Consider the following 20,127-nt stretch of genomic DNA (forward strand, 5'->3'; position numbering starts at 1 on the left):
AACAAATGCACTAGAAACTCTGAAGTCAGATGGTCAAAACAAAAATTACTTTTAAAAAGTACTGAAGGTAAAAATGATACAATAAAAATATGAAATTAAATGGCACAGGAAGGTGAAACTTTAAACACAATTATAAAATATTGCCCCTGAGTACAATACTGTAATAACATAAACTCACATCAAATTAACATAAAATAGATGTTTTCCTAAGTAAAACGAAAAGCCAGGAACAGGGCTGGCAGTGTGGCTCAAGTGGCTCACGCTTGCCTAGCAATTGTAAGGCCCTGAGTTCAAACCCCGGTACTACCAAAAGAAAAACATAAAAAGCTAGAAACATGTATGAGCACACACATATATATATGAACATAACACACGAGTAAAAGGCTTAAAATGAGAGACTTTTTTTTGTTCAAGGAAACTGAAATACAAGGCAGAGATACATTACCTTTTATGCCTTGCTTTAAAATATTAAAATTTTTCTTTTAGGCAGAAGAAAGTAGGTAAGTTTTTAAAGTAGTAGAATAGCATAATCATACTTGAGATTAATGAAATTATTCTGGCAGAGCATGGATAAAATGGGAATAGTTAAAGGTAAAAGAGACAGGTTAAGACCAATATTATAGTTAGAAGCAAAATGAAGGTCTGAACTACATCTGTGGCAATCAAACACAGAGGAAGCTTCAAAAGATTCTTTAAAAATGCAACAGACAGACAACTGGGAGGGAGTGTGGCTCAGTGGTAGAGTGCTTCCCTAGCATTTATGATGCCCCAGGTCCAATCCTTGGGGGTGTGGGGATAGACAGAAAGAAACAGGCAGAAATAATCCATGTCATTAAAATGAGTACCCTGTGATGCTCTCATAAGATCCATCATCTGATCTTTATGCTGCTCCAGTTGTCTGCGAAGATCTTTCAATCCTTCAAGCCTTGTCAGTGGAAGTGCATCATAAACACTTACGGAGAGAAAATGGTTAATTTCCTAGAGGAAAAAAAATTAGTTTACAGTGTAACTTGCTTTTACTATGTCTCTGAAGAATAAAATACTAGAAAAAAGTTCTATGTGCCTTTTTACAGACACTAACTCATACACCAAAGGGAAATAAATTCCTTCTTCCACTTTAACCCATACAAATCTAATAGATTCTCTCATGATAATGCAGTTAAATTTCAAAACTGTTAGTACCACACTCAACTGTAGGGAAAGGCTTAATTTTCTGTTTATAGGGTAGTATAACTAATTTTACATCTTAGCATATATAAGTATGTTTTCATACTGATTCATGGTCAAACAGACTATGATTTTACAATTGTAATAAAACTTATATAAAAATAAAAATTATTATACTTAATGGGGAAAAACTGAAGCAATTTCCCATATAGTCAGGAACGAGACAAGGATGACCGCTCTCCCCACTCCTATTCAAAAAGTCCTGAATTCCTAGCCAGGGCAATAAGGGAAGAAGAAGAAAAAAAAGGAATACAAATAGGTATTTATTTAAAAAGTACCTCTATTTGCAGATGACATGATCCTATATCTCAAAGATATAAAAAACTCCACCCAAAAACTCCTAGATACCATAAGCAGCTTTAGCAATGTAGCAGGATACAAAATCAACTTACAAAAATCAGTAGCCTTTCTATACACCACCAATGAACAAATTGAGAAAGAATATAGGAAAACAATAGCCTCAAAAAATCAAATAACTAGGAATATATTTAACAAAGGGTGTAAATGACCTCTACAATTGGACTACAACCCACTGATGAAAGAGATTGAGGAAGACTACAGAAGATGGAAAGATCTCCCATTCTCATGGATTGGCAGAACATAGTAAAAATGGCTATAATACCAAAAGCAATCTACATGTTCAATGCAATTCCCATCAAAATCCCAAAGACAGTCATCACAGAGATTGAAAAATCTACCCTAAAGTTCATTTGGAAACACAAGAGACGGTGAATAGCCAAGACAATACTCAGCAAAAAGAGCAATGCTGGAGATATCATAGTATTCAACTTCAAACTATACTACGGAGCCATAGCAATAAAAACAGCATGGTACTGGCATAAAAAGAGATATGAAGACCAATGCAACAGAATAGAGGACCCGGATATGAATCTACACAGCTATGCCCACCTTATTTTTGACAAAGGTGCCAAAAACATAGGTTGGAGAAAAGACAGCCTCCAACAAACACTGCTGGGAAAGATGGTTATCTGCCTGCAGAAAACTGAAACTAGATTCCTGCCTATCATCCTTTACTAGTATCAACTCAAAGTGGATTAAGGACCTTAATATCAGACTTGAAACTTTGCAGTTACTATAGGAAAGAGCAGGGAATACTCTGGAAGCAACAGGTATAGGCAAGGACTTCTTCAGTAGAACTCAAGTGGCCCAGAAAGGATGGACAAATAGGAATACATGAAATAAAAAAGCTTCTGCACAACAAAAGAAATGGTCTGTAAATTGAAAAGAACACCCAGAGTGGGAGAAAATATTTGTTACCTATACATCAGACAAAGGACTGGTAACTAGAATATAAGGGGAGCTCAAAAAAATCAATGAACCAATAAAGAGTGGGCAATTGAACTAAACAGAACTTTTGCAAAGGAATAAAATCCAAATGGCAAAAAACACATGAAAAAATAATCACTATCCCTGGCCATAAAGGAAATGCAAATCAAAACCACACTAAGATTCTACCTCACTTCTATTAGAATAGCTATCATCAAGAACACCACCAACAACAAAAGTTGGCAAGGATGAAAAGAAAAAGGAACCCTCGTACACTGCTGGTAGGAATGTAAGCTAGTAAAACCACTTTGGAAAACAATATGGAGGCTTCTTAAAAAACTAAACACAGATCTGCCATATGATCCAGCAATCCCACTCCTAGGGATATACCCAAAGGAATGCAACTCAGGTTACTTCACAAAGGCTCCTGCACACCCATGTTTATTGCGGCACTATTCACAATAGCCAAGCTATGGAAACAGCCAAGATGCCCTACTACCGAGAAATAGATTAAGAAAGTGTGGTATTTATAAGCAATTATAGGCTGAATAAAATTCAGCCACAAAGAACAATGAAATTTTGTCATTCGCAGGAAAATGGATGGACCTGGAGAACATCATCTTAAGCAAAAGTTAGCCAGGCTCAGAAGGCCAAAAATCGCATGTTCTCCTCCATATGGAGATTATAGAACTAAAACAAATGCAGTAATATTGGACATGGGTCATGAACTGAGGGGAGAATGTGCACAGGAGGAATACGGAAAAGGAAGGAAACCTAAAACTTGAATGTGGTTGATGTGCTCACTGCAGGGGAGCGAATATAGTAAACTTGCTGGCAGAGGCCACTATAGGAAGGGGGCTGGGAAGTAGTGAAGAGGTCTGGTACAGATGAACCAATTTGGTTTGTAATACACACATACATGGAAGCAATGCTAGGAATCTCTCTGTATAGCTATCTTTATCTCAAACTAGCAAAAATGCTATGTCTTTCTTATCTTTTACGTTTTTTCTTCAACAAAATCAGAGAACAAGAGGGCAGAACAGGTTTTGCCTGGAAGAGTGTGTGTGGGGGAAGGTGGCCCAAACAACGTATACACAAGTGCTTAGATGTAAAAATGATAAAACTTAAAAAAATAAAATAAAATACCGAGTCCTTAAGAAAAAAAAATTTATAAAAATATACCTGAATGTAATTTTGAAGTTTATAAAGATTAAAGCAGGATTAAAACTGAAATATTCTTTAAAAAGTTAAGTATCATCTCTAAATTGACTCTCAAAAGATCAAATGATAATTCTGTATTAATGGATCTTATATGTGTTAAGATCAAGAGCATCTTACGTCACATTCCTTGACTATTAAAACTCCTATCTTCACCAAGAAGGCTTGATATCATACTTCAAATGCAATGCAAAGAGATAATACGTATTAAGATTCATTATTTAACAGAGAGTGAATCTCACGTGTTATTAGGTTGCTTTTTAATTTTTACCATAATAAAAAAATTCAAGTTTTTACCACTAGAGCATTACAGATTTTTGGAGCATTTACAGATACTGTCTATGTTCTCAAATACAAAACAGTAATAAGATGGAATTTTTATTACCTCCAAGAGTGAAAAGGGTCCTCTACTGTATTTGATTTTCTGCTGAGTAACTCGCAAATCCTTAAAAACAACATGTTCAGGAAAAGGATCTAAAAGCTTAATCGTGAGGTAGAGGTTTTCATTATCCTTGTTATCTATCACTAAGTATTTCAACAAGTCCAATACCTAAATAATTAAAAAAGAAAATTTAAAGGGGAAAATCCTTAATCATATTTCAAAATAAGACAACCAAAACCTATTGCAATAAATGATAAAAACTCTGCTAACCTACTTCAGATAAAATGTCCAAATTGTAAGATACCCAGATTTAGTTTCTGTGCTTTTAAATAATTCAGCAAACATATAAGGTGCTGTACAAGGTGGACACTGAGATATTAAAATCCCAACATTAGTGAAACATTTTATATATAAGTACTGTCTCACGCAAAATCACAGTGGCGTAAACTGCTCTCCCTAATTTTGGCTTCTATACTTCAATGTAAGTAATACACAAAACTATTAGATTATTTATTAGATCAAAATTACCAAGTGTTATATAATTAACTGATTAAAAAAATAAATTCATTAAGAATGTATTCCTAGCCATTTTTCATAAAAACATTTTCATTAAAATTACTGAGTATAGGAGCTGGGTATGTAGTTCAATGGTAGAGTACATGTCTAGCAGGCACAGGAGCCTGGGTTGGACACCCAACACCACCAAAAAACCTATTGATTACATCAAGTAAAAATAAAACATTCAATTCCTAACAACACATTATTAATATTCCACATATACCATTTTGAAGATGAATTGAGAAATTACCTGTTCCCGAACTTCCACCTGATTATCCACAAGAGGTATAAGCGAACCAACAATAACATGAAGATGGTTTTCTAATGCATCCTTACAGTGAGTCACCGCGGCCTGGCAAACCTGACTTAATAGGTCACAGCAAAGAGAGAAGCTACGTAATGTCACATCCATGAAACGTGAAGGCCTAACAGGAAAAAAAAGCAACAGGTGTAGAAAACTGCTGTGAAATAAAATCGTTCAAGTCACTTTTATTTAACAGCTCTAATTCTGTCCTGATATAACTTGACATAAAAGTCACTTTATATCACTTTAATGGTTTAATGGCCAAAGAGGAAGGAACATCAGCAAAATACAGAATAGGCAACTCAAGCTCCCATCCAAACAGAAATATTGAAAATAAAACTGTTCCAAACAGTTAAAAAAAAAAGTCAAAGTTCTACAGCAATCAAGAAAATGCTGAATCAAGAAAAAAGCTATCAAAACACTGTAGGAAAACTTTGTAGAGGTTTTAATTTTCCTTGCCTGCCCCGTTCACCCAGCTCAGCAACAGTCAGGAAAATAGCAGCCTACACCCTCAGTGTGACATACTGGTTCATACTGTTGTTTTTATTTTTTTCTGGTGGGACTGGAATTTGAACTCAAGAGCTTTGAGCTTGCAAAGCAGATGCTCTACCACTTTAGTCACACCTCCAGTACATTTTGCTCTGGTTATTTTGGAATTATTATTATTATTTTGAATTATTTGCCCAGCCTGGCCTCAAACCTTGATCCTCCTGATCTCAGCCTTCCAAGTAGCTAGGATTATAGGCATGAGTCACTGGCACCCAGTTTAAACTGGTTACTTTTTTTCTTGGCAGTACTGGGGCTTGAACTCAGGGCCTCATGCTTGCTAGCCAGATACTTTAACACCTGGGCTACTCTGCAAGCCCTTATACTGGGTTTTAAGGAAGCAAAGGGACCTTATTTGTAAGCTATTGTATATGTCTATTCTAACCTGACTGGGAACTGTTTGAAGGACTGGTGCAGGGGACTTGCTCTGCTTTGCTTAAAAGATATCATTCAATGAGAAAAGTTGAGGGCATTGCTTCAAAGTTTGTAAAGCTAACAACCTACAGGTAAAGAGAACTAAAGGTTACTGTTGAAGACAGGTGTGGTGAAGCATGCCTGTAATCCCAGCACTCAGAAGGCTGAGGCAGGAGGATCACGAGTTTGAGGCCAGCTTGGGCTACATATGAGTGCCAGGGCAGCATGAGCTACATAGTGAGAACCTGTCTCAAAAAACCTAAGATTACTGTTGAGATATACAGCAGACTGCCTAACGCCAGTGAGGAAAGGCAGGGAGATTTTCTTTGGAAAATGTGAAAGCACCCACAGATCAAAAGCTATACACATGCCCAAGGCTGGACTTTTGGTGAGAAAAGAGTAGAGGATACCCTAAACATTTACTTGGGCGTGATTCCAAGGATGACAAAGCTCTGAAGACAGTCCTAGCACAGAATCTATCTGCAAACACTAGGAAAAGTTTTATTCCTTTCTTTCAAGTCTCCTTCTACCCCCAGCCCTCCTGACATTCAAGGAAATCTCTGGCAAGCACCCTCGAATACATGCAAAGAAAGAGCTGGACAGCTGACATGAACAGCAGGGATACACATTCTGAAAGGAAATGGATGGTCATGAACCAGACTGCTCAATGTTTAAGGATAAAAAGTAGAAAGGTCAAACCCTGGAAAAGGGGAAAATCTGATCTCTACACTTACCACACTATATATTGAAATGGTTAGTTTTCAGTACAAAATCGCAAGATGTAAAGTTTAGTCTATTCAAAGGAACAAAATTTATTAACAGAAATCATTTCTAAAGAAGTGAAGACGTGAAATCACTAGAGGGGAAAAAAAAAAACACAAAACAACTCTCCTAAGTATGATTTTAAAAAAAAGCTTAGGGATTAATGGAAGCTAAAACACAACACATAGAAGCAAAAATGGTAGCACTGAGAAGGAAATCTGTGATAGTAAACACCTCCATTTTAAAAAGCAGATGGATCTCAATAAATCACCTAATTCCATATCTTAAGGAAATCAATATTATTAAAATCCCCATGTTCACGCTACTACGCTATATATCTCCTATACTCATTATAGCACTGTTCACAATAGGCAAGAAATGGAATCAGCCTATGTGTCCATCAACGGATGAACAGAAGATGTGGTAAAAACACACAATAAAATACTGCTCGGCCATAAAAAATAATAAAATATTATTTTTACACCATGGAAGGAACTGGAAGGCATTATGTTAAGTGAAATAAAGGTACAGAAAGAAATGCCATGTGATCTTACTCAGACATAGAATCTAAGAAAGGTAATCTTATAAAGTTGAGAATAAAATTGTGGTTACCAGAAGCCAGGGAGAGGAATGGAGAAAGCTTGGTCAATAGTTACTAAGTCACCTATAATCCCAGTATTGGGGGACAGAGGCAGGAGGATTCCAAGTCTGAAGCCAACCTGGGCTCTGTAGTGAGTCCCTGTGCCTGATGAACAAAAAAAAAAAAAAAAAGGTATTCTATTGCACAGTAGGATGATTACAACAGTAATGTACTATATGTTTCAAAAAAGCTGGAAGAAATCATACTGAATGATCTCACCACAAAAATGATAAATACTTGAGATGGATATGTTTAAGGGGTGGAGGCACGGCTCAAGTGGTACAGCACCTGCCTAGCAAGCAGAAGGCCCTGAGTTCAAAGCCTCCCCCGCCAAAAAAAACAGATGGATATATTACTTGTCTCATTTCAACATTACACATGTATCAAAACCTCACATACCCCATAAATACAATTTTATGTATTAATTTTAAGAACTCATAGGTAGATACAAGATGCATTTTAAGAAGCAATACTCTGGCATCTACTTCATTGAAGCATATAAAATTTTAATTAAAAGAATAGGTATATACATTGATCCAATGTGTTACTTACCTTTTGTTGATAGAGTGAATCAAAGTGTAAATAACATCTCGAAGAACAAAGGCCCATGCTCCTCCCAAGCCACTTTTTATGTCTTTCAGTAGTAAACTAACAAATAGGTGATATATTTTAAGAATTCTGTGCCTTTTATAAACATTATTGGTCTCAGTTGCTTGCTCACAAATGGCTAGAAGAATTTTTTGATAAGAATCCTAGAAAATAAACACACATTTAGTAAAAATTAATTTAATCACATACACTCAACGGTAAAAATACATTTTTTATTTAAAGTAGCTAAATTACATAATTTAGATTTGGGGTTGATAGTAATGTAAAATGTACATTAAGAAAATTATGTTTTTAATTTAAAAAATTATTTCAATTTGTTAAGTTTTCAGATAGTAAAATTTAATTAAAGTGTAAACAGTGAATTCTCTGAACTAATATGACTGAAGTATGAAATTCTAGCCTAATGTGCAACACAATTTCAGTTAATGCTAATATAACAAGGTAAAAACTTGTAAATGAGTATTTTTTCTTTTGAAATTATTCAAATAAAATTTTATTTATTTAATTTCTCTCCTTAGGATGGACTAACATCGATTTTCTAGCTGAAAAAAGAATCCACTCATGAATTTTATACTAGTAATTTATACTTACAGGGCTTTTGGAAAGGATCTCTAAAATGCTTTTAAACTTGGTTTTGTGACAATTGCTGATGTAGGCAAATGTTGCTTTAATAACACGTGATGGGAAATACGGTGGATTAGGAGCAGGATCCAAATCCCTGAGAAAGTTACAGGAAGACATGTAGCCAGCACTTTCAAAACAAAATTATTAAGGAAAAAAACCAAGTTTTTTTGATAGACCAGTGAATTTCAAAACACAAAACAAAAACTCAAATTTTAAAACTATTTTTTAATTGAAAACTTATACTTCTAATAAACTCACAAATGACAGAACACAGTTCACATATATAAGTCAGAATATCTAAATATATTTCACCCCTTAAATGATTTGCCTAAAATAACTTGGTTAAGTAATCTTTTATAAAGTTCATGATGGCTTCAAAAATGAGCCTTACTATTATTTCATTCAGTTCTGAATTAAAACTTTATACTAGTACTAGTACTAGCAATAATATTTTAAGTCAATAAAGGCACAGAAAGAAATACCACATGATCCTACTTAGAAATGGAGTCTAAAAAAGTGAAAAGCAGTAAGTTGGAAAAACAATTCTAACATTCGTATACGACCAAGTGGGGTTCACATCCAAATTAAATTATACACCTAAAGAGCATGACTGTAACAGCTAAGGAGCATGAAAAAGAAAAGTGATATAAAAAGGCAAGACATAAATAGGAGGAGAAAGAGGAATAAAGTGGATAGAGAAAAAAATAAAAAACAACAACAGATGGCACAATACTTCAATATTTCAGAAAGACTGCAAAGAAAAAGATTAACAGATTTCCCAAGAAAGTGGTGACCAAGTACTGTGGGGAGGCTAAGGTAAGTGTGGGTAAGGTAATTACTTCAAGTCAAATGTGACTCTTTTTAAAGAACCAATTTTAATAAAAGAGTTCATGTCTAAAAACTGAAATAGATACTTGAAAGTGTAAACCTATAAACTGAGGAATTTGCAAAGTTGCAGCTACTTCTCCAAGTTTAAGTGTGCATACCCTGAAAAGTCACCGAGGTCAGTGCTTGGGCTGGCACTAGAAATTGCCGGTTCATGTAACGTCATCAATAGTTCCACCACAATCTCTGGTAAGTTACTAATAAATAAATGATCAATCTGCAAGGAATAAATAAGATATAAATAATAAAATATACTGAACATTTTTATATCTGTAACCCTTAAGACAGCACAAAGGGCTTATGTTTTTTCTTCATTTCAAAAGTTACTCCATGACTATAAAAAGTTAACTTCACGACTTTCTTCTGTGTGGCCAACCTGTGAACTGAGATGAGTACAGGGAAATCATACCAAAGCCCCTTAAAGACAATTCTTTAAAGAATCATTTTAACCAAGATTTTATATTTAGTGTTAAATTCCTCAAACTGTTAATTCTCCTGCCAACCAAAATTCCCAACAAATCCTCTATTTGCATTTTTTTTAAATTTATTTGGAAACTGGAGTAGAATTTTACTGTCAAGAATTCCCAATGACTGACAGTAGTCACATTTTTATGCCTGCATGACTTCTTCCTAGACTTGTACTTGTGTGATATCCCACATTTTGAAACTAGCTTCTACATACATCCCCTGTCAACTATAGTAAACTGAAATCCTTCCTCAGAGAAGCTGACTTTTCAACAATATGTTTTCTGCCACAAGTCACCTCACAAAGCGCATAAATTCTCTAGACACAAAGAAGGAGCCATGTGTGATGGAGCATGCCTATAGAGCCGGCTACTGGGAAGGCAGATGCAGAAGGCTCCAAAGCCTTCAAAGTTAGTCAGGAACTATCTCAAAAACTAAATACAAACAAAAGGGCTGCAGATGCAGTTCAAGTGGGAGAGGTCTTGCCTGGAAGGCTTAAGGCCCTGGGTTTCTATTCCAAGTATTAAAAAAAAAAAAAAAAAAAAAAAAAAAGGGAAAATAAAGCAATGGATGAGAACTGTGAAGTTATAAAGGTAGATTCCAAAAAAGGCATTACAATGCTCTAAACTAAAACCTAAATGACTAATTTACTTGATGTATACACACCTCTTAATACCAAAATATTCAGAAGTTAACAAGAAATCCTAGGCTCTCCCTCAGACTTACATATCAGTTGCCTGCATCATCATCTCCCAGGTTTCAGCCCTTCTAAAATCCAGCTTTATTCCAAATCACATCTGGAGTAAGTAAAGAAAATCTGGCCAAATCTCATTAATAACAGAGGAATAATTAATGACTTCTTGTGGATACTATAACTGCCATCTCTAGTTTCACATGGTTGTCTAGTAAGCCAGATCTGCAATGTTAGTAAAAGTCAAAATCAATTGTTTAGGTGCTTAGGTCTAGCTAAACAATCCTATAAACTGCAAACATTATAGGCATTCAACAAAGGATAATTTTAGAAGACTCAAAGACTGTTCATAATTGTCCTACCATTTATCCATGGAAAAAAAAAGCATCTAGGAGATTGATTCAAAGTATGTATTAGAATAATACACAGTAGGTGGAAAAGGATAAGGAAAAGCATTAGAGGGGGTTTGACTAATTAACAACTACTTGTTTGTTTAGTTATTCCTTATTTATATCTAAACTAAATAAATAAGGAGTGACCAAACTCTTTTTACTTTAAAAATTAATGTTTTTAATAAGTTGCCTCAAATAATTTTTGAAGTACATAAATTAATGTAATGCTAAATTGAATTGATTAGCAAGAATTTATGTTTTTAACTAAGAAGCTAAGAAATTATCAATTTTGCTTCTCTTCATCTGTGTTATAATCAGGATTGGATGTAATCATGATTCCCTACTAAACCTATTTTGACTCTGAAAGTGGTTATTTTTTGGTTGAATACATGCACACACAAAAAAAAAGATGATTAGGGGTACACAGAAGTGAAGTGTCTTAAATTCCGTATCCTTTAGAGTGCCAACATTCAGTTCAAACTGTATTTTAGGAAGAGTCCTATGCTTACCATTTGCCTCCAGAGTACAGACTTACAAACAGTTCTGGCTGGGTCCACCTACACAACTAAGGGACTTGCTGTTTCATTTTCTGGTTCAATGCAGGTAAATAGGAAATCAAGAAGTCTCTAGTCTGTAGTAGGGCACCAGTAGCTCACACCTATGATCCTAGCAACTAAGGAGGCAGAGATCAGGAGATCAGAGTTTGAAGCCAGCCCCAAGAAAATAGTTGGTGAGAACTTATCTCAAAAATACTTCTCAGAAAAAAGGGCTGAGTGGCTCAAGAGGTAGAGTGCCTGCTTAGCTGCTTGAGGCCCTGAGTTCAAACCCCAATGCTGCTAAAAGAAAAAAGAAAAAGAAGTCTCTTGTTTAATGTAATTATAATATTAACCAAGTTTATTTGGTCATCTCTTGCTTAAATCCATAATAAATAAGGAGTAACTAAACACTACCTCGAAAAAACTTATGTTTTAATATAGGTTGCCTCAAATAATCAAGTATACAAATTACTATAAAACAAAGCTTGTCAGATCCTTCTTTACTTGTCTCCTCCTTTTAACAAGTATCTTTTTTTTTTTTGAGACAGGCTCTCATCTAGCCCAGGCTGGCCTCCAACTCTTTTTTTTTTTTTACCTTTTTTTTTTTTTGCAGTACTGGGACTTGATCTCAGAGCCTATACCTTGAGCCATTTCACCAGTCATTTTTGTGTTAGGTATTTTCAAGATAGGGTCTCACACAAACTACTTCCCAAGTTGGCACTGAACCACGATCCTCCTGATCTCTGCCTCTTGAGTAGCTAGGATTACAGGCGTGAACCACCCGGCTTTAAACTCTTAATACACCTGCATCAGCCTCCCAATGCTGATCTTACAGACATGTATCGCCATACTTGGTTCTAACAAATACATAAGTAGCAATTACATACTAGGTGGTTAGGGGATAAATAAGCAAAAAAGAAAGAAAGAATCAAAAAATTCTACCTTGTATTATAGTGAAGAAGAGTGATAATTAAGCAATGAACACAGTTCAAAGCAAATTATTTGTTAGAAAGTAAACAATGTCAGGATGAAAGAAAAAGCAGGGTATGAAACTTGGGATGGTAATTTTTCTTGACAGTGGGAAACTTGGTGAGACTGGAGGAAACGAAGATGATTTTCTATACTCTATTGAGTATTACTTGAATTTAACAACCAGCTTTCATTCATGCATTACAGGCAATTAAAATAAATTTTTAAAATGCAGAAGCAAATTATTTGTTCTTATTAAAGTTTCATTTCTTTTTCTTTTGTTTTTGTTGTTGCTATTTCTAATTAAAAACATTCCACTTATTTAAAAGCCAGTCAAATATCACATACATATGCAAAACATGTTTCCAAAAGTGGGATTGTAAGAGGAGAATAAGGAAGGAGGAAAAGAAGAAAAGAACAATAGAGAGTGAACAAAATTGAAGTACATCACATCTGTATAGGAATGAAGCAAAATGAAAACTGCTGAATAATACGGGGTAGGGGAAAAGGATAAGGAAGAGCATTAGAGGGGGTTTGACTGATTAAAGTTCAATATATTTACAAGTTAAATACTAAGGCAAAACCCCAATGAACAACAACAGACACTAAAACAATGAAGGACAGGAATGGAAAACAGGTTAAGTTATGGGGAGGGTAACAGTGGAAGGAGGAAGGTAAATAAGGAGGGTAAAAGAGAGTGAATATGGTTGAGGTACTGTCTATGCATACATGAATATGGAACACTAAAACCTGTTGAAGAAATTTTGAGAAGGGGAGTGGGAGAAGATGGAGATTAATGGAGGGATGCACCAAACTGGGGTATTATGTGTGGATACATGGAAATGTCACAACAACAACCCCTGTATAACTATTGCATACAATAAAACCATTTAAAAAGAAGCCAATCAAAGAGAGAAAACGCCATAAACAATAAAAGTCATAGGTTGGGTAGTGATCACATGCTAAATTTAATTGTACAAATGATGAATAAATAGCCTTATAATTTAAAAGCTGAATCTGAAATCACTTAAGGGATAAAAAGTTAATAAAAATTGAATCCATACCTGTCTTCCCAATAGGTTCTCACTTTTCAGAATATCATAGACTTTGGTTGCAGTCTCCCTTTGCTGTGCCATCCTACTGTCTGGTGTACTCTCATAGGCAAAATAAGGAAGAATATTTACAAGAATCTTTGGAAAGCAGTCTATTAGAAGGCTTTTCCAATCCTTTTGAATCTGATTAGCAATGGACTTCACTTCATCAAAATGACTTCTAATAACCAAATGTGGAATCAAAACCTTGTAATATGATCTAAAAATATAAAAATTTAAAATATATATTATATATCTTTTCAAAGTAAAATTTTATAATATACTTCTTAAATTTTTTACTTTTTCTAAAAAGATAAAAATTTAAAATATACATCATGTATCTTTTCAAAGTAAAATTTTGTAATATACTTCTTAAATTTTATTTTTTTCTTTTATAATATACTTAAAATACTAAAGTGCTTTAATATAGTAAGCATTAGAGTATTACTTTAGATAATTAAATATTCTTACTCTATTTTATAAATGGAAAAATAAAGTTAAGCAAATTCTAGTCATATACACACACACAACCCTCCAAAAAAGAACTTAGGCTATACCAACCTTACTTTCACAATCAAAAAGTGGGACTTTATAAAAATTTCTTAATCAACATAATGCAAAATTATTGTAAAATGAAATGTAAACATGATTTATAAATTCAAGGAAGAAAAAAAATTGCTATTACCAAAAGGAATGAATGATAAGAACCACAAAATTCACTTCTGTCTGAACAGCCTTCTTTAAGGGCCTCTATCTACATACAACTCTTCATAATCTATAAAAATGTAGAGAGCTCTATTATGGACACCTCACATCTCATCATGATATACTCCACGCCAAATGCCTAGTGAGGTGCTGAACAAATGCACGACTGCCCATAATCTGATACCTTAGCAATACTTTTCAGTTGTTTCAAACCTCTCCATTTTCAAAACTCCTTTCCAGAACTATAGTTAGCAAAATTCTTTTAAATTTCTAAATCTAATAGAAATAATAATTACCCTATTATCAAGCAAAAGAAAAAAATCAAGACAGAAATCATCAGCCACTTGTAATTTATCTTTTTTTTTTCCAAAAAGAGAGGGCATAATATAAATACATGCATTTTGCCCAAACTGGGCATTGACACAGCGAGGACCAGATCCTAAGACCCAAGGTGACACCCTCAAGACAGCCTCATTTAAACAAGCTGCCTTGTTTCTCATACTGTGACATCTCCTACCCGCTCTAGGGAGGTGGGGGACAATGGTGGTGCCAAACACTAGAACCCAACTCTAAATTAAACATTTTTTGCACGTGCTATATATAAACATACCTGTAGAAATCCTCAACATTTGTGTAGTTTAATAAAATAAAAGGAAAAGAAGATAAGCTGTATTCAGTTTCTTGAAGATTTAGCCATTCCAAAACCAGATAATCTAAATGAGAAGCCATGAAGTCTTCTAAACGTCTGTATCCAAAAGTTTCAGAAACTTTCTCTAAAACCTGCACAAACCGAAAAGATAATGCTTCAAGAAAATGAAAAAAATTAAGTCATTTAAATCCTTGTGGCTATTATTTACAGTAGGGCTTTGAAGCATTCATTTAACCTTTCTACACCTTGATTTCCTCATCAATAAGAGACAACAAAAGTAAAAAAAAATTATTTAACATAACTGGCATAGCATCCAGAAAACAGAAAACCCTTAATGTTAAATGAATAAAAGCACAAAAACATATTGTAATTTCTAGCTTCTGATGTATTTCAAAGGAAGGTGGAAGGTAAAATTATTCATCTCAGTCTTAAATCCAAATTTTAAGAAATACAAATATTATATACCACTTATAATAATTTTGAAGTATAATGGTATACTTTTGAAAGAAAAAACTTAGTTTAATACTGAGATATAAAAGGTTGATTTGTCTAAGACCAAAATTACCTATAGGTTGGCCTACTATGAAGCTCCATGGAAACTATGCTGGTAAAATGTTAAAAGTTTACAACAGAAAGGGTTGGAACTTCCCAAACCATAAATTCTGCATTGGTAGAATAGGAAGGAGAGCCACATTCTACAGCATGGGCTGTAAGGATGCAAGGATTGGACCTGGTCTCCCTCCCTAATCACAGCCCAAATATTTGGCCTCTGACCTTCTTAAATCCCAGTGTGCTGCCCCAGAATCTACCAGGCAAAAACAACTGCCCTTATTTCCACGTGATTCCCTCAATAAGTGCTATTCCAGAGGGCAATGTCTGTGCAGGTCATTTGACCTTACAAATTAAACAAATGCTTCATAACATGCTCTTAGAGTGAATGTAAGAAATCACACTGCACACAATTTACCATTAAAGGAGTTATTAAACTGGGCTGGGGTTATGGCTCAGTGGTAGCATGTCACCCTGGTGCCATGGATTTGAACCCAAGCACAAACACACACACAAGTTATTAAAGTACTTTTCAGTTTTCCCAACCTAAAAAAATAAAATTGTTGCCAGGTCTTGAATAGACAAGAGCTAATTTAAAAATAATTTTAACCCTTTTAATTGTTTAGAAGTTATACAAGGGCCTGAAGATGCAGCTTAGTAGTAAAGCGCTTGCTTAGTATGCATGAGGCCCTGGGTTCAAACCCTGGCACCATACACACACACAAAGAGTGTTAGCCAAGGAAGGGTATTATAAAAAGCATTCATCCATATATACCTTTTTTGCGAGGTGAGATTCTAATCCATTCTCTTTCACAGATTTGCATAAGGCAAACAAAGCCTGTTTTTCACAGATAGGGCTAGAGTATAAAATCACAGCTATCGTCATCAGTAAAACAGATTTTCTATTATAAATCTCATCCAAAAGGTCAGGGTTCTCAGCACCGTGGGACTTCAAAAGAATTGCAAAGACAATAATGTAAATAAGTATTACTAATGAAACAATGAGGCTAAAATCCAAATACTCCATGACATCTAAACAGCCTGTGAAGAGTTTTAAATTACACAGTGATAGAGCCAAGAGTGAAGATCTGAGAAAATACGTTTTCCACAGTAGGAAAGACTGCTCTTCCTAAGGTCTTCTGGAAAGACTTGCCAAAGGAAAACATTTCAGTGACGCATAATGCACCACAAAAAAGTGAAAGAAATAGCAGGAAAAAATGAGATATTAAAAGTTCTTCTACTATGAAGTATAATTTATAATTTTATCATTTTAAAAAACCTTAATTTATAGCTCTTTGTACCTTTAAAAATATTGTCACCTATATTATTAGAAGCAACAATAAAATCATGCAACTAGATAGAATGATACATGCTTTGAGTTGAATGATCCATTACCATAAAAATCCTAATGGGCATCTACATTTTTTGACTATTCATATTTGATGCAAGTTTTTCTTTGCATTTAGAAAATCTGCCAACTCACTAACTGTAGTTTTCTGTTTGGGTACAAGAAAAAATTAAGGACCCACTTTCTCTACTAAATGGCAATTACTAACATGCTGGAAAACAGGTATGAGCTTTCCACTAAGTCACGTCACTCATGTATTCCTTAAAAAGACACTGATATACTGTCTAAAATCCTGGTTTAAAAATGGACTTTTAGGACTGTCACTATAGCTCAGCAGTAGAGCTTCCTAGCATGGGTTCAATCCCCAGCACTGCAAAAACAACAAAACTCAAAAACATTTACTCAGAACTACACCCAACACCAGCACACCTTTCAAAAGCATAGAAGATCCAAGTTCTTTGTGACAATATGCTTCTATTAATGAAGTGTAAGATAGAATTTGCTTTTCTGATAACTGTATCAAAGTGCTGATTCATCCTGCAATCTTAAGATGTAAAAGGTCATAGGTCTTTTTCTAAATGAACTGTCAACATTTTCCCTTTTTTTTGCAGATGAACTAATTTAAAATGTATAACATACATTATCTCCATTAAATTTTATATTATTTACACCTATCTTTCCAATCTCTTGAGATCCTTTTCTAAATTCACATTCCTTCATCCAACTGTCCAATTCCAGCTATTACAGATTTGATAATCATTTAACTAACCACACTAAATCCTTTAAAACAACAAATTAAGGGAAAAATAAATCACCAAATATGAGTATTAAGACAATTTTTACTATCTTAAGAAAAAAATAATTACATAGAGAAATGTGAAAATCACAAGTCTCACTAAAAACAAGATAATTTTTATGTGATGTTAGAATCTTTTTCTCACTATATTTCTACCTATTGTCACCTATATTCTTAATTAGCTCTTAACCAGATCTTACATCAATAGGATTTCTTAAATAAAAAAGGAAGCCATTTAAACACCCATTAAAGCAGTTAAAATTTGGTTTTCCCCCACAAAGTACTAAAAAGTAATATACGGGATATTCTTAGAAAGCATGTGCTAATAGCAAATACACATTACTAAAATTACCACTTCTCTCATTCCTTCCTGAGCTTTCAAGTATGCACTTTCAAAAGCTGTTTGTTGAAGTCTCAGAGGAAGCGCTTTCAGTAATCTGGAACAATCTCCTTGCTTCATGTCTTGGAATAATCTTAAAAAAAAAGTAAAGTAATTTCAAACTTTAGAACAAAAATAAACTATTCTGTGAGACAAATACACTAGCTCTTTCTTCAAAAGATTAATGAGGACCAACAGAGCGGCTCAAGTGCCTGGATAGCAAGCATGAGGCCCTGAGTTCAAATCACCAATACTGACAAAAAACCAAAACAAACAAACAAAAGACTAATGAAATTTGAGTCCATTTTAGCAAGTCTAGACCATCTGCTTATTACTGAGATCCTGAATATATAATCCATTTTCTCCTATAACTGAAGAGAGTATCAAAAGATCTAAATGGGCTGGTAGAGTGGCTCAAGCAGTAAAAGCACCTGTCTAGCAAGTGTGAGGCCCTGAGTTTAAACCCCAGTGCTGCCAAAAAACAAACCAAAAAAAACCTATTAACTATTGATTAAATCTGAACAACACTCAACTCAAACAGCCAGAAAAAGATATATTGTCCTCTTGTCAAACACCAATTACACGAGTCCAAAACCTCCTACGTCGATCTGTTCTACTATTTAATTAACCCATAAGCTTTCAGCTGACTGCCTTGGCATTCTAATTAAATTTTGTTTTCTGTGATAAAGAAAAGATGGTCAGTACCTTTTGTATAATATTCACATATTTAAGGTAACTCTTTAATCAATTTCTCCCTTTATACTTTTTAGGAAACAAAAACTTGTTAGTGTTCTGATTCCTCCAATTTCTCTACTCTGGCTTAAACTAGCCCAATGTTAAATATCTAACAAGTGAAAAACCACAACAAATGCTACTTTCATGTCATTACTGGATTTGTACTTTTTGAATCTTAAGAGAATTTTTTCTATGCTGCCACTACACTGCATTATTACATTCAACTTACAGCCTTACACAACACTAGACCTTTAACATGAGCTCACACTTTCTTTTATCTATGAAAGTCAGTAAGGAATTGGGGTAGTATCCATGTTCATTAGTTATCCATAAAATGCACTATGATCTTACTAAAATGAACTCTAACCCTGAGGAATGACACACAAAATCTGGTTCATGGAAACACTGCTGTCATCATATTCAAATTTTGGACCCATTAGTTCTAACACTTATTCTTGTGACTGCTGAGACTACTTATGTTTGGAATCTATTATTACATCTAAATCTGTTGCTTACATTTGAAAAATAAAGTTACTCAAATGATCTTCAGCTTTGATGGTTTTAAGGCAGCATGTAACTTTTTTTTTCAAATACACTCACTTATTTTCCCAATTGTTACTTAACACCTACCACATGCCAAATATTGTTTTAGGCCCTAAAAATATAGCAATGAGTAGAACAGAAAAAAACCAATGTCTTCTAGGAGCTTTTATCCTAGTACAACAGGGAGAAGAAATATGTTAAAATACATTATTTCAAGTGGTAATAAATGCTACAGGGAAAAATAAAGCAGGGAAGTGCTATACACAGAGTGCGAGATGGGGAGATTGAGAGGTAGGTTGCAATTAGAGTTTTTAAAATCAACTGGCTAACCAGATAAATATGTAATCCTTAAGAAACTATCATCTGTTTAATCAGGAATTCAAACCTAAAACAAGATCCCCATGACAGAATCATCCCAGTGGCTAATTGTATGTTCACCCCAGAAAATGTAATTGTAATTAGCACCATATAAAATGTAACAACAGTGAGTTTACAAACTCACATAAAACTGTGTTAATATCCAAACATTGTATACCTCCCTTAAGTGGCAGAATACACATCTTACTCAAGCTAACAGCCTGTGAGCTCTATGGCACTAAGCAAGTTACTTTACTTCTCTAAGCCAGAGCTTTCACTTTTAAATTATGGGGAAAAAGTGGGAGAAAATGATGGCATGTAAGTGATGGAACTATCTGAATTAAGAGAAAACAGAAATGCTAGACTCACAGTTTATGCTCAGTAAGTCCTAGTTATTGTTAATATCAGAACTAGTGGGTTGTGACTGCTTGATATTGCATTGCTATCTTTAACATTATAGTCACTT

General features: G+C 34.4%; 1 protein-coding gene across 7 annotated transcripts in view; it reads right to left on the bottom strand.

Moving 5' to 3' along the window:
• Positions 1-20,127, bottom strand: part of LOC109690945 (serine-protein kinase ATM) — a 340,952-nt gene that overhangs the window by 55,362 nt on the left and 265,463 nt on the right. For 5 of the 7 annotated variants that reach the window (XM_074066789.1, XM_074066790.1, XM_074066787.1 and 2 more), the window contains 10 exons: positions 18,000-18,120; positions 16,279-16,452; positions 14,916-15,085; positions 13,574-13,820; positions 9,558-9,673; positions 8,539-8,698; positions 7,891-8,090; positions 4,923-5,097; positions 4,118-4,282; positions 846-978 (listed from right to left, as the gene is read on the bottom strand). In XM_074066789.1, coding sequence (XP_073922890.1) covers positions 846-978; positions 4,118-4,282; positions 4,923-5,097; positions 7,891-8,090; positions 8,539-8,698; positions 9,558-9,673; positions 13,574-13,820; positions 14,916-15,085; positions 16,279-16,452; positions 18,000-18,120 — 1,661 coding nt within the window. The remainder of the gene's footprint in view (positions 1-845; positions 979-4,117; positions 4,283-4,922; positions 5,098-7,890; positions 8,091-8,538; positions 8,699-9,557; positions 9,674-13,573; positions 13,821-14,915; positions 15,086-16,278; positions 16,453-17,999; positions 18,121-20,127) is intronic. The other 2 variants (XM_074066792.1, XM_074066791.1) reach the window with 1 other exon arrangement.

This window comes from Castor canadensis, chromosome 2 (genome assembly GCF_047511655.1).
Source record: "Castor canadensis chromosome 2, mCasCan1.hap1v2, whole genome shotgun sequence".
Lineage (NCBI taxonomy): Eukaryota > Metazoa > Chordata > Mammalia > Rodentia > Castoridae > Castor > Castor canadensis.